The sequence below is a fragment of the Lissotriton vulgaris genome, chromosome 9 (assembly GCF_964263255.1).
Source record: "Lissotriton vulgaris chromosome 9, aLisVul1.2, whole genome shotgun sequence".
Taxonomy (NCBI): domain Eukaryota; kingdom Metazoa; phylum Chordata; class Amphibia; order Caudata; family Salamandridae; genus Lissotriton; species Lissotriton vulgaris.
In genome coordinates, this window is record NC_141697.1 from 1105535288 (window position 1) to 1105550772 (window position 15485).

At 42.5% G+C, this 15485-nt stretch overlaps 1 protein-coding gene across 1 annotated transcript in view; it reads right to left on the bottom strand.

The window, feature by feature from the left end:
* Positions 1-3140: 3140 nt before the first annotated feature.
* Positions 3141-15485, bottom strand: part of ADAMTS9 (ADAM metallopeptidase with thrombospondin type 1 motif 9) — a 914249-nt gene continuing 901904 nt past the window's right edge. The window contains exons 40-41 of the mRNA XM_086939088.1: positions 10251-10345; positions 3141-5314 (exon numbers count right to left, since the gene is read on the bottom strand). Of these exons, the coding sequence (XP_086795214.1) occupies positions 10256-10345 (90 nt within the window). The 3' untranslated portion in view covers positions 3141-5314; positions 10251-10255. The remainder of the gene's footprint in view (positions 5315-10250; positions 10346-15485) is intronic.

A 15485-nucleotide genomic window follows, 5' to 3' on the forward strand; every position in this document is an offset into this window, starting at 1 on the left:
AGGTACATCCAATCATGATAAAATGCAATGCCAATATGTTGGCTCTGTTACCAACAAATTTGGTGCAGCTTTTAATCCTTCTGAGATTAATGATGTGTATTTTTATTGAAAGGTGTTTGGTACGAGTAACAGATTTTATCAATAGTTCTATGAAATTAGCAATAGGCGTAACACAGGCCCCCGCATCCCCCGCAGTGCGGGAGGGCCCAGGGGCTGCAGGGGGCCCCCTCAGCACTGTACTCACGCCAGAGAGCTCCGGATTAAATCCGGAGCGGGCCCCTCTGTGCACCTTGCAGGGGGGCCCCTACGACTTTCGTTACACCACTGCAAGTACTAAATAAATCAATATGCCATTTGGATAAGTTAAACATTGTTTGAAAATACATAACATATGCAGCTTATTTATGAGAACCCTGCATCACTTTTACCCCACGTAAAGTGGTAAATGAGTGATGCAAGGCTCTCATAAAGATTTATGAAGCCACACAAAGCCACCGTGCATGTCTTTGAGTGGCCTCATAAATCATGAGTAAGGCGACGCAGAGCAAATCGCTGTGTCATCTCACTCTGCACCGTGAGGAGTTCCATGGGTGTTGTGGTGGGTCTTCCCACGCAAACCCTATGGAATTTGACACTTTCCCAGATTTACAAAGTGAAGTAAACCTGGGGAAGCACTACATCCGTATGCCTTCCGAGGTGAGGCGTAACTAGAATATGTTTATTTCTCCTTGTTTTTTTGTCTTTCTTTGTGTGCTGCATTCAGCAGCATACATAGAAAGATGAAAACACCTCTTTGGATTGTTTTTGTGCCGGAAGGTGACCTAGAGATAAATTTCGATATCTCACTAGCATCAAGTAAGAAATAAAACATAAATCAAAATACATTCTTATAAAGATACACCAAGGTGCTTTGGTTCAGGCCTCTTCATCCATTGGTATGTTCAATTGTTATTCAAATTTTTGTTCTGCCCACCACAGTACAAACTGTGGGGAAATGGGTGAATCCACTTCAACCTCTGGCTCTCTTCACATTTTCACTAGTCAAATGTACACTTCCACTTAAAAAGAATTGCAATTCCGTGCCAGGAATGTTGAGCCAAAATGTTGCCATTACCTTTTTCATTCAATTTTCTATCCTTCTTCATCCTTCTGGGTTTCAACTATTTCTTCAGCTTACAGTAATTCAAAGACAATTCTACTGTTTATTTGTACCAATAATAGTTATGTTTTCCTGTGACATGCATTTCAACTAAAAGGTTTAATAGTTGTTGTAAGTACTATATCCTATTAAAACGATATGCAGTGAGTATTGTATTAATTTCAATTTGTTATACCAGGTATATAGCTGCTACGTCTATAAAGAGGGATGTTTTATTCTCTTCTTCTGTTTATTTTTGTGGCTTATGATTGGCATAAAAAACAAACAAACACTGCATCACCTTGCCAAAGACAACATCCGAGTGGCATTGCCAAGGCTTGTTTTGAATTGTTAGGTTTTTGAGCCATTCTTGTGCAATCAACAAGGCAGACATGGCAGGCGTTCTGAGGAACTTCATGAAGATAAAGTATTTCACACACAAAAGTTATTTTTAAATATTTAATTTGTTCACTCATTTGCAAAATTCAAGAGCTTGCAATCTACTCCTGTAAAGGAACAAAAGGGTATGTATCACAAGGAAGTGAATAAAGGCTGGACCACTCCTCTTAGTGGTGACACATACAGTACCCACTTGAACGGTACCTCTAACCTGAGGTAAAATATGAATCTGTTGAGCAAAATAAACGTGCTTTGACAGTGCTACAATTATTTGTTTCGGGTCTAAGCAGGTGATTTGCATTTTCAGACAACATTGCAAAGCTAATGTGCTAATTCTTTACTTTGTAATAGGAGCACCAAAACGAACGACATTATGTGAACGGTAATTACACATAGAGTTTGGCCACCATATGGAATACCACTTTGTGAAATGCATAGTGTTGTTAATAAAATGTAAGGCAGTTTTCTTGCATACATTAAAGACATTTTCCAAATCTATACATACGTGCTCATCATCATTTCACTGGATGTGCACACCATTACAAAACTAAAACATATTTTAAATATGTCAATGTTTTAGGAACGAACATTGTGGTGTTCCTTAAACTCAAATTTGATGTACGATTTGGCTGACAAACAAAAGGTTCTTATCCTTTAATGGCAGTTCTCCTTTAGAGAGGTATTCTTTACTGATCCACACTCTTCAGCCTACCTCAGCCCAGCGACAAAGCAAGAGACCATTTTGAAAATGACATTAAAACTAAAGAGCATTACTTGAGGCACAGGTACTTGCGTTTTAATTTGTACATGGATTTTGCAACTTCAAGATAAATACTGTCATACGGATTGTGAGCGTGTGTCTGTGTGTATGTACGTGGTAATTACACTAGAGCGGGTAATCTATCTTTTTAAATTCTGTTATGTTTTGCGAGATTGTTGCGTGGCCCATAGTATGTCTCTTCAGAGTGTGAGAACAACACCCAGGTGAATCAGTGTGATCAGCACATCTCTGGGATGTTTTGTTGGGTCCTCCCCCACAAGTACCACCCGTGGCCTGCTTCATCATTGGACCCACACTCTATTCACCAAGTGTGGGTGGGAAGGCAAGACTATTTTGGAAGTGGAACACTTAAACTACTGCCTAGGGACTAAGTGCGAGTTAAAATTTCCTGCCAGATCCTAATATCTTGTTTAATCAGAAGGTCCTTGGGCAAGGTTAAAAACAATGAGATGCCACAGGAGTACAATGGCTCTAGACATCTGAGGTCAACATCTTTCAGTCATTTTAATGCCCAGTGGGTCCGTCGTCTTTCTTCAGGACCAGTAAGTGTAATAATCCCTATGTAGTGAGGTTGCTAATTTCAACCAGTCTTACATGCATTCGTACATAAATTCACAGTTAAGCATGACTAGGGCCATTGTACCCCTGTGGCATCTCACAGTTTGTAATTTTGCCAAAGGACCTTCTGACTAAACATTATATTAGGATCCGGCAGGCAAATTTAAATCACACTTAATCTCTTGGCAGTAGTTTAAGAACTCCCCTTACAAATGCATCATGCCTGCCCACCCATATTAGGTGAGTACGGTGTGGGTCTGATGAAGCAGGACACAGTTGGTACCTGTGGGAGAGTAGCCAACAAAATATCCCAGGGATGTGCTGATCACATTGATTCTAACCCTGGGCGTAGTATGCGTAGTAGGGAAACGCGTAGCTACGGGATGTGCACATTGCGCTACGCAAGCTATGCGTAGCTACGCGAACTGCGTAGTGCGGTAGGGAAAATGCTGTTTGCACTGATTGCACAGTGCCGGATGCTTGTTCGCACTGTGCAATCCTTGCAAACGGCATCTTGCACAGTGCAAGCGGCCGTTTTCTGCCACTAGAGTAGATTTGTACTTGAACGGCAGCTTTCTTAACGCGGACTGGTAGTTTCTCATTGCGAGCAGTCAAGAGCATACGCTATCACTCACAATGAGAAACCTGACCTCCCCGAGTTGAAAATCTCGCCGGGAGGTTTATTTTCCATGCTTGCGATCAGCAACATCAAGTTGCCGATCACGAGCGTGGAAAAGGTCTCGCCGGGATGTTGAGTTTGCTCACTCGTGGTTTCCAACTTGACGTTGAGGACCGCGAGCAAGCACAAAATGCCCGCCATGCGTTTTGCACTGTGCTAAGTGCAATTCGCGTAGTGCGTAGTAGCGCAAACTTCGCACGCTCTGCGAGCGTAGTGTAGTCCTATGCCCGGGGTTAATCGATTCACCTGGGATATATCATGGGCCACGCAACAATCTCGCAAAACATAACAGGATTTAAAAAGATAGGTTAACCCTCTATAGTGTAATTACTTCAGACAGTTTGGGAGGCTGAGGGTTCTTACCTAGGTAGAGCTTCTCACTCCTCCGTAGTGTTGGTCTGTATGTACGTATTCACAAACGCACTCACAAGTGTGTGGGTGGGTATATGTAATCCAGCCTAGTGAAGGCCCAGTCCTCAAAGTGATGGTAAACACTGAGAAAGTCAGACAGCACCATTGTTGTGAAGACCACACTGCAAAGAGGACTGGTCGGCCTGTGTGTTTCGGTATTTCAGCAAGGGAGTGAGCATAAGGGGAGATTTGATCCCTCTGTAAAGACAACAGGGACCAGGGAGATCTCAGGAACTGGTTTTACAACTTTCATAGAACAATAAACATAATGAATGGTCCTCAGCTAAAGCTGTGGGAAAGAGATCAATCCAGCATAGGGAAAATACATATTGTACAGTGTGAACATGAAAAGGACCAGGTAACACTCAATATCAGATTGGCTTTAGGCATTTCATAGAATTATCATTTTATGGTACTACTAGTGCTTGTGCCCTGGACCTCAGAGTCCTTCAACAGAGGAGTGAGAAAACTGGCATTATAAGGAGTGTAAAAAAGATCATTAAACTCCTCTCAAGTTATAAGGTTTTGTGTGTGAAATGTCCTCACAAGTGAATATTGATCTACGAAGATGGTCATAGATGCAGAGAAGGTAAAGTGCTACCACAGGAGCAATGTTGAATATGACTGCATACTTTAAAGTATGCAGGACACGTTTTCTAATGATGTGTAGTAATTTTGGATGTGCGTTGTGAAGGCATCGCTCTCTGGATCACTCACAACACTAGTATCTGATCACAATACTGAATGGCTAGCTAAAAACATTGTATATAGGTAAAGGTCAAATCTTCTTGAAATTGAAAAGTGAGAACGTGACCATTAGTCTAATGCTTGTGAGGTTGTTCGCATATACAGTCCTGCTTGCAATTATTAAGACCTTTCTCAAAGGGAACCAGTGTTTTGCCAAATGGGCGCAGCAGATATAAGAGTGTGGATCTACGTGATATCTTGGTTTTCATATGGGAAAAACGTAAACATACCCTTATAGAGTTTGTGTAGCACCATAGACGCCTTCATAGCGAGTAACAGCTGAAAGGAATTAATCACTGAATGTGAGCGAGTACATTGGTAATAAAGCACCACTTTTTACTTTATGCTACATATGATGTAGAGTACATAAAATGCAGTAGTCTGACTGCAGAGTTCACAAAAACATGAAAATCAGCATTACTTTAAACATTTTACATATAAAAATATTAAATCAAATAAATAATTCAAAATATAAATATTATTCTTTACACAATTGGAATATACAAATATATATAAATATGTACATATACACACATAGATACAGAGGTATTACAACATGTTTCTTCATCCATCACATTTCTTCTTCTCACTTTCAAAGCACCTACAAGATAAAAACATTTGTAAAATCATTTTAATATATGATCTTGTAAGTCGACTCTGATGTGCTATGAACAATGTCAACTTTTTAAAAAGCCAGTACAGAGCTTACTCAAGAGTTTGCTTCTACATAGCACACCATTTTGCATTGAAATATGATTAGATCAAGTCACACAGTTTATAAAGAACAAATATAAAATGGTTAGCAAATGCCAATTAGTGTGTTCTTCTCTAAAGAATGAAGGTTTCTTTAGAAAAGCTTCAGTGGCTGGACTAAATATGGATGAATCCTTGAGTTAGTTTAACATCACTTCAACAAATATACTTTACAACAAACATCAAGCTTAAGGTCTAGCAGGTTCCTTTACACTCTAACGGATAGCCATGAGGTCAACAGAGGACAGGGTCTGCGTACACCCTGCAGAGACCGCTCCCCATATTTAGTATTCTTGCCAGGCAGGTATGGACCTTTGTATATTCAGCAAAGATATTGAGGCTGCTCTGCACTGAATGTGGGAAGGGTATGCCCAGACGTGGGCCTTGTGCTCACTACTCCACTGGAGTCAAGCTATCCTGGCTGATGAAGGCTGATAGCCAGAAACCGGTCCTAGGATGCTTGATTCCGGTCCAGGGAAGACATGGCTTGGCAGTTCGGGCTGGACTGTTCCCATGAGGAACAAGGTCAAGACTGATTTGCATATGGCCATGTCTGAACTGGGCTGGCTTGGTGAACAAAATAACGATGTATTAAACACAGATCTGTGACTGGGGGGTGAATGTTTTGCCATTGTGCAACATTCCGTCCATCATCTTGTGTGTTTTGCTCTCCACTGAAGCCACTAAATGTTGCTAAGTGGATGCCATGTTTGTTGTTCCAACTTACCAAAGTTTTATTTTCAAGATACAAACCCAATAAACAGGAATTTGCTTTTTGAAAACAAGAATCATAGGGCCTAATAGACCTTACTCTGTGTGCGGTAAGCATTGAGCATGTTTACTGTCCAGGACAGTCATGGCTGTCATGGCATACCTGGGCAATTGAGGCTTCTGATTTCCAGTTCACTCTTGGAGGATGAAATGACCATCTAGTTCAAGCTTAGTGCTCAAAATGTGAATATTGTGGGGAGTAGTGTTAAGAACAATTAAAGTAGGAACTGGGGCTTCACATATCAGTGGCATTAGGTATGCTGCAAGCTTTTGGTGTTAACACCCTAAGAGTGAACATGCTATCAATCCAACACAAAAAATGCCACGAAAGACTGAGGAAAGTATATTCTACATAAGGTGCAACAAAAACTCAACATTTGGAGAATGAGAGCTTGCAAGGCTGAAGGCTGATTCTTCTCACCAGTACAGATGTTTCAAAGAGAACATGAAATGTAACAATGTAAGCTGACTGATTTCCTCTTCACTTTCTGATATTCTATCAGCAATTTCTTCAAACACAAACAACAAACCTAAGTTTCAAATGTGTGAGTACATTTCATAGGTAGCTCCATGTTGGCCAGCTCTATCACTGAAGCATTGGATATGCCAAAACCTGAGGAAGAAATAGTTATGGACGGCAATAATTTGCCATCTCATCATAGTAAAACAACCAAGTTCACTTGAACTAAATAAAGATTACATATCTTCACTGACCGCACAAGATAGTTTGACCATGTATGATGAAACACCCAGTAAGCACTACTTCCAAAACCTAAGTGAGTTACTCCCTGCTTTTAGGATACCGAGGTGTGCCAGTGGTGTGCCTGTCTGTCAAGTTGTGAAGCACTCTGTTTGGTACAGGGATGTCCTAGAAAAAGATTCCCTGTGCCAGAAGCCAAGCCCCAGACCTTAGGCTCTCTATTTAAGCCACTTAGACCCTAGATCTTTAAGGGGATGATTGACTCCTAGCTAGCCAAGCCAATGGCGAGCCAAAAAGAGCCTCAGAAGTGCCAACGAGCTAGCACCTGGGTGTAAACTCTCTGATGTCTATTTACCTGAAGAGTCCTTGAGAAGCCTGGGATTGGCTTGTGTCCTTAAATGGCGACTCCCCAGAGAACATGGGATCTTGTATACCTGTGGAAAGCACAACTGCAGGACTTTGGTGTGTGTAATGGAGTGCCCCCCAACTAAAACCACCATCAGCTCATTGCAGTTAATCGAGCCTGACCTGGGATCTAAGTAAAGTTTTGAACCCTGTAAGAAATTAGGTTACTGGTTGAGAGAGGTGGAAGCCCCACATAGGAAAACAAAAAGAATCATTGTCAGGGTGAGCCATAAAGGGTGCTAAATTAACCTGTGCTTAACCCACTAGTAGCTTGGCACAAAGCTGTCAGGTTTAACATACAAGCAATGTGTAAAGTATTATCCAGCTCTCACAGTAATAAAGTGAAAACACAACACAAGAACATTCTCAAACCAATTTAGAAAGATTAATTGTAATAAATTAAATGCTACCAGAACTACATAAATTCCATCAGAGGAACCGCAGATATGGAATTTCAAAGTTCTATGTGAAAATAGCACCTAACAGCACAAAGTGCCACTTGCAGTCATCTGGTCGTGCTAGACCGAGGAAAAGTCACAAGTTCAGGCACACCACGATGGAGTGCATGTCAGATACAGGGTTACGATTAGTCCAGCTGACAGAGTCTTCTTCTAATGGACTGGTGCAAAGAGCTCACTTTGCCTTGGAGGAGGCCGCAAGTAGCAGGGAGAGTGTTGCAGATTGTCATCACAGTACCGGGAAGAGCAAGTCATGAGTACTGGAAGGTAGTTGTTGGAGCTTCATGTTGGCGGTCACCGTGGGCTGTCATTGCTGTAGCAAAAAGATGAGATCTTGTGTTGCTGTTGACGGTGTATGTCGCTGTACCTCGAACATCAGGTCTTCACTGGGGCTTTGCGTTGGCGATCATCATGGGCGGCAGAATATCTGTGAGTAGGTGCATGTTCGTGGTTGTGAAGAGCTCAAACTTCAAAATTTCACCTTTTCCTCTTGGGAGAAGCTCAGACTGATTCCAGCCAAGGGGCCAGGATCTGGGAGGCACCTCTTGGTAATGAGGAACTTAGTCCAGCAGAGGCCACCAGGCTCAGGCAGGTCCAGTTGCAGGTCCAGGAAGGATCAGTTGCCGCAGGTGAGCTGGCAGTTGCAGGGAGGTCTCAGAACCCTGCAATGTCCCGAAAGCTCAGACAGGAGGTATGCCAACTGACCCTTGGAGTCCCTACGCTTAACCTGAGATGAAGGTTAAACAGGTACAACCGTCCTTGTCAGACAGCAAGGCAGTTCTCAAGCAGCAGGGCAGTTCTTCAGTATTGTGCATAGGTCCAGGTGTGTTCTGATGGATGGACCCTTTTTGTGTGTTGACAGCCCAATATTTATACCTAGTGCCAGGCTTTATGTATCAGGGAACACTCTGTCCTACCCTCACATCTGGTTCTCAAAGTTCTTCCCTTCCCCAGTAAAGGCTCCAAGAAGTCTGGGGTCACAAAAAACAGGGCAGGCAGGATTCATATTAATTTGTGTCTGAAGGAAGCAAATCCTTTGAAATGTAAGTGGGGCTGGGTACAGCCCCTCCCAGTTATCATGCCAGGATGGGGCATGCCATCCACACATACGCCCCATTTGTTTTACTGTCTGGAAGGAATACAGAAACCCAACAGTGAGGCTATCCACAGTCATGTGAAGCAGGACACTGGCAGAAGGCACAAATGGTTAGGACATGAAAAATCCACCTTTTTAAAAGTGTCTTTTTAGAATGGTGACTTAAAATCAGACTTTATTATTAAAGAGGGTTCTTTAGCCTCTTCAGTGCTGATGACAAAGCCAGCTCTTCATGGGTGTTACCTGCCCTGTGCTTATGACGAGCTGGCTTTGTCATGTAAAGTGCGATTCAGAGTATTTCAGCACCCAGCGGGAAAACCCCTAGCAGCCAAGGTGTTAATTACAGTTCGTTAGAGTGTAAACATCATATCTCCAATCCGATTATATCACTTATTAAACGTAATAAGGTGACCCAGTGTTAGTCAATGGAGAGATGGGCCTTACAGAAGTGAAAAATGACTTTAGAGGTTTTTCACTACCTGGACATGTAAAACTTCAGTACACGTCCTTCTTTTTAAATACAATAAATCTCGTTCTATGAGCCTTTAGGGCTTGACCTAGGGGAAAATTATACGTATAAAAAAATACATTTTGGGCCAAGCAATAGTTTATTTTTGCCAGGTCGAAATATCAGTTTAAAACGGCACTAGAGGCTGCAGTGGCAGGTCTGAGACATGTCTTAAAAGGCGGGTTGTCTGTGACATAATGAGTGCTGCAGGTCTTCTAGTAGCATTTAATTTACAGGCTCTGAGTACATGTAGTACCATTTACTAGGGACTTAACAAATATATTAAATGATGTAGGTCAATTTCACCATGTCTGAAAGAGACAGCACAAGCAATTTTCCACTGCTTAGCAGAGGTAAAGTTCACCGAGTCCTAAGGCCAACAACAAATAATTAAGCAAAACATGAGGACTGAAGGCAAAAGGTTTGGGGGAATACCATGCCAAGGATGTCATGTCTAATAATCCGTAAGCAGCATCTAGAAGAGAGACTTACTGAAAGAATGTAACTCATCTGCCATTTCCACCTGTTAATTTATAAATACTAAAGGGGTGTGGAGATTGAAATTTACACATTTTGCTATCCAGTTTATCAAGTCACCAAGAGGGCATACATAGTACCTGTAATGACAGGTAAAAGGGTTACCCACATTAAAACATTTCCAAATTTAGGTTTTTCCCGTTGCTAAGAATCTATATTACAGAAAGTGTGGTCAACCACAAAGTTAGAGAAGCTATAACTTTTTCCATTTCTTTACACACATACTATTTGATTATTCAAGTGGACAGTATGTGTTTTTTCTGCAAATGTACTGAGCCAAAAATTGTATAAGGGAAAGTATTTACTTACCAATTCTACAACACTAGTACACTTAATCCAGTTCCTGTTGATGGAGTACACTTTCCACAGTAACCGCCACATTTCCCTATGACTTTTGTTCCGTCCTGTAGAACAAATGAAATATTTCTTTAATTTTCTTTTAACATCCATACTGTCAATGCCCTTCTTCCATGCTGAGTTCATGTGAGTGTGATGTATTAAAGGCATTAGCGCTCTACCATTAAATGATCTGTTTGCTTAGAGCAGCCTGACAAGTAAATATAGGTTTCCTTCCAATGCAATTGATGAACATATTAATATCTGCTTGGTTAATAAAGGTGATTACACCCAATTTGCATTTCTTCAGATACAAAGCTCTTTTTATCTTCTGGACTGTTCCACAATCTACCTTCATTTACCAAACTGAAAATCACTATAATACTTCATTTAAAACAAATATAACCAGTGATCCGGGCCCTATGCTACCCGAGAATTACTGGAATTCAAAAATGGGCTGTAGGTGTAACATTGAATATGGATAATAGTGGAATTATAACTATGTATAAGATTATAGGTATAATTGATGTATTCTTTTCAACATTGAAATTAATATATTCTAGGTAAGTCATATATGGACCAGGATATCAAAGACTTGGTGAATCTGGTATCTGTAATTTGAACCTGCATCATAATTATAGTACTCTAATATTAAGGAAACATGGACCTCACACCATTGTATTCAAACGTTCTATTACTAAATACAGGTTTTGAGATTATTGTGGTTCACATCATTGACACAATAAATAGCATACAGACTACCTAAATGGCTGGTTTGAATGAAGATTACATTTACCATATTTAGGCTTGAACAAGTATGTGTGATTCACATTTGGGATCTTTTATTTACTGAACAAAACCTGGTACACACATACAATGTTGCAACCTGATAACATCCTGGGGACATTGCGTGTTCCGGATACTCAATTTCTAATGAATTTCTAATGCATGAGAGTGATGTATAAAACAAAATGAAATGGAACATATATGGATGATTTATTTAGATTTGTAGATAAAATAGGACACTGGATATTGGACATTAAGAAGATTTGTATGGTTAGGATTTTCTAATGGTACTTTTCTGATATGTATGTAAGTGGAAATGTACATTTTTGATGATGTATATAATGGTTATTAAAGTTGTTAAAATTACTGATCTTGTTTATCTGGGTCTCTATGAAAGGTATTATTCATTGATGTACATGGATGGAATTTATTTGGGCCTCCAACATATTATGTAATATTTTGCAAAAATATTCGTGGTTCAGTGGTGACTGTATACTTAAACTATGCAGTAATGATTTTTATGATAGTCTAAATATGAATTGCTACGGATGCTTTAGGTTTCTGTGTCACCAGCTATTTTAATAATTGTAAGTATTTTGTTTATTGATATTTTTATATTTTTAATTCTACATATTGTTTTTGTTTGTATTTTCTACAGACCTGATGAAGTCTTAGTAATGGTCAAATGCACTGGGAGGGCTGATCCAATCACTGTTAAATGTTTTAATAAAGAAAAAAAACATTGAAGAGTAAATGTTTTTACAAGAACTGTGAAATGGACGTTATTAGATGGATTGAAGGAGAATTTAAATGTTTCTATAAACTTCACAGAATGTTTGAATTTAATTGAATTTACATTTCTAAAGGAGCGCTTCTCTCTATTGGTTCTATCATTCTAAAGGCGATGCTCACTCAGAATCTCAGAATAATCTCTACCTTCCTGCTAATGTTGGTGCCAATCTGTACAGGGGTTTCTGTGCTGCTGCTTTGTATATTCCTTCTACAAACTTCATCTTTTACTTATGTACCTGGTCCTATGAATCAGCCTTAACATTGGTAAAGTCAAATTTGGGTGACGAAATGTCTCTTTTGGAAAGTTTTATAACGGTATAATCAATCCACAATTTCTATTGCTGATGGACAAATCGAATGAACTATAACTACAGTATGATGGTTATATATATATATTTTCTGCTTTGACTGACAGTCTGTAAACCATCAACTGTATAAAATATATGTTTTTGAGACAAAGAGGACTATGTAAGGAGATCACAAATCAAAGCACATTCCAGGGATAGCACAACAAACTGGAGGGGGAGGGTGTGAGACTGAATGATCAAATACACTCACTCATAGAGACAGGTATAATGAGATCATGACAAGCAAATAAGCAAATTGACAAACTGTCTGACAAGGATGATTGCAAGATGGAGAGGGATGCAGAGAAATGGAAAGTGAAACACTAAATTACTAAGAAGCTCAGTGACAACATTACCCAAAGGCTGCCTTTGGAGTTCCACTGTAATCATACCAGTAATTCTGTCACTCAAGTTACTTATGGTCAGGGTGCCACTAACTCTGCAGTTGAAGTTATTACGAGAGTAACAATGGGATATTGTGGGACCCTTAAAATCTAGACATTATAAGGGAACTTGGTAATTACAGGGTTCATTTCCCAAGTATTTTTTCTGATTTCTTCACAGAGTTCTACTCATAGATTTGAGCTACTTAATGCAATTCAACTCGTTCGGTAAAACTAAGCAGACCCGTGCGTTCCTGTGGATCTCACGATTATGATGATGCTAGTTACTACCATTTTCGGCCACTATCAGAATTAAGAGGGCATTCATAATGAAGGGCTAAAGAGTATAAAACAGAAGAATATAAATGTTTTGCCCATGTGCAGCTATTTTCAGTTTTCAGAACCATCTATTACAAATAAGCTGTGACTGCTTATTGATACATAGTGGGGCTACTCCAGGCAAAGGCAAAACTATTTGCTTTACAGAAGCATCAATATCCAACGATATGCACAGGGCAAAAGGCATTCATATGCTTACCATCCTGTGCATTGCAGCTACATCAGATTGTGCAATATTGTGTTGCTCAGCTTCTGAAGGGCCTTCCACATCAGGCTTACTTTTCTGGTCATCTCTCTGTATTGCATTGGCTCTTGGTAGATAAATGTATTATCTTTAAAAGTCTATATATTGGAATCAAAGTTCTCAATCAGGCTCCGGGATTTCTCAAACATCTATTTGCCTGGTATTCCCCTGGAAGAACAGTATGGCCCTCCTCAGCACATCAGGGAAGGAGGCTGATCTCTTGCATAGGAGTTAGCGATTAAGTGGAACTCCATTCCCCAAAATCTAAGAAGTGAAACCAATATTTTGAAGTTTCAAAAAATAACTTAAAACTTGGTTTTTTTCAGTGTAACCAAGAACAGTTTCTTATGTAATTCCCTGAAAACCCAGCACCAGAATGCCACAGGACAATCAAATGCTTAAGGGTTTTGTGTGCGTTTTGTGGAGATGGCGCTGAAGATTAAATCCCACAAGCTGCGTGGACTCTCAGGCATGTTGTCTAAGAGCATTACAGCAGCATACAGAAGCAGAATGAGCAGGGCTGTCTGTAGAGCCCCACTAGAGGAGGAGGAGAGCTCTGGCTTGCAAATATCCTGTGAAGCCGGAGACTAAGGGAGACGCCGCGGCTAAGAGTATATAGTCCCGCCTGTAGGAGTGCGATCATTATCTGTTATGTTGGTACTGTCATTGGCAGCGCTGGCATGGGCAAAGCATGTTGCAGGCTGCAGTGGCCTTCTGAGAAGCGCCCTGGCACTTATTCTTTTTATAAATTAAGCACTGATCTCCCCTCTTACTTAGCCAAAGAGCAAAAGGGAAGGAAATGTCATCACATAATCCTCTATGACTTTGGAGGGGGTTTTACAAAGAACTTCTTTCTGCTTTGCCCAAGTTATAGGTGTACATGAGAGCTCTGGACGAAGGGGCGTGGCTTCGGAGCCGATGGAGGAAGAGGTGTGAGCCTGCGGCTCCGCACCGACCCCGTCATTTCTCCTGTTTCAGGGACTCCCCAGGTCCCCCCAAACTTCATCCTGACCGAGCTGAGGGGGGCTGAGGGCTGACCCTGGCATGTTCTGAGCTGGGGGGCGCCTCCTCGGTGCCTGGGAGCCCCAGGAAGATCCTGAGTCTGGGCCTGGCTGTGGATCAAAATGGCGGCGATGGCAGTGATGTTGCAGTGGCGCCCCGGGGGCGGCAAATGGAGCTGCGGGGACTGATGTGAGTGACGGAAGATTGCTTGCCCCGAGCACTGCGTGCAGACTCCTGGCGGTGCTGAGTTGCGAGGTGGGGGCTGTGGCGATACGTCGAGAGGGGCCTTGATACGTAGGCCTGTGGAGGTGGTGCCGACCGGGTGCCCTGGAGCGGTGAATCAGCGGAAGGTGCGGGACTTGTGCTTACCCTGGAGGGCTGCTGCTGGCTCTCGCGGAGTTCCTGCGGACTTACCTTGTGAGGACCTACGAAGGGCGAGCTGTGTGGGACGCTAGGGTGAGACGGGATTGGACACCTGGCATTGGCCCCCAGGGGCGAGAAGGTCTCCGGGGAGGCCCGGTTCTCAGAGGCTGTCTGACGGGGTGTGAGCGGCTGGGCCTGCAGGAGGGGGGTTGAGCCTGTGAGCGGCTGCGCTGCCGACCTTCAACAGTGCCTGATGTTGGGGCCTGCATTGAGCAGAGGGAACGGAGGCTGGAAGGCCCTGGAAAGAGTGACTAGTGGAGTGGCTGGAACGGACCCCTTTCTGGCCAGTGACAAGCTTTCTGCTTGTGGGGCGAGAGGCTTGTGGAGGCCCCTACAATCTCGGCTGAGGCGGTGCGGAGGGGGAGCCGGTGATGCCTGGGCTGTGCCTGGTTCTGTGGACGGTGGTAAGAAGGCGCGGGGCCCCCCCCTGCAGGGCTCAGATCGGAGCTTGGGGGGGTGAGCTGATGGCAGTGGAGGCTGGTGTGGACGAATGTGGGTGCCTTGGAAAAGCCGGGCCATGTGATCTCAACCTGGACTAAGTGTGTCTGGAGGGCTGCTCTTTGGTGGCTATCGAATGGAGCGGGACAGTGGTGCCCATGCAGGGATGAGCTCGAGTGGTGCCATGGAGCTTCGAGGGTACCTGTGCAGCGAAACAACACTGGCGATCCTGTGACACTGTTCAATGAGACCTTGGGGATCTGGGTTGCAGTCTGTCAGCTTGGTGAACTACCACATTAGAGACCTGGTGCCTGGCCCCTATCGGGAGCGGTGCCCCTCTGTGTAATGGCACCCCCTGCCCTCTGGATTCTTGGTGGCCTCGCATTTGCTGCGCGGTGGGGCTGGTGGAGCCTGCTATTTGCTCCTGCTGCCCTGTGGGACCTGCCCGTCTTTG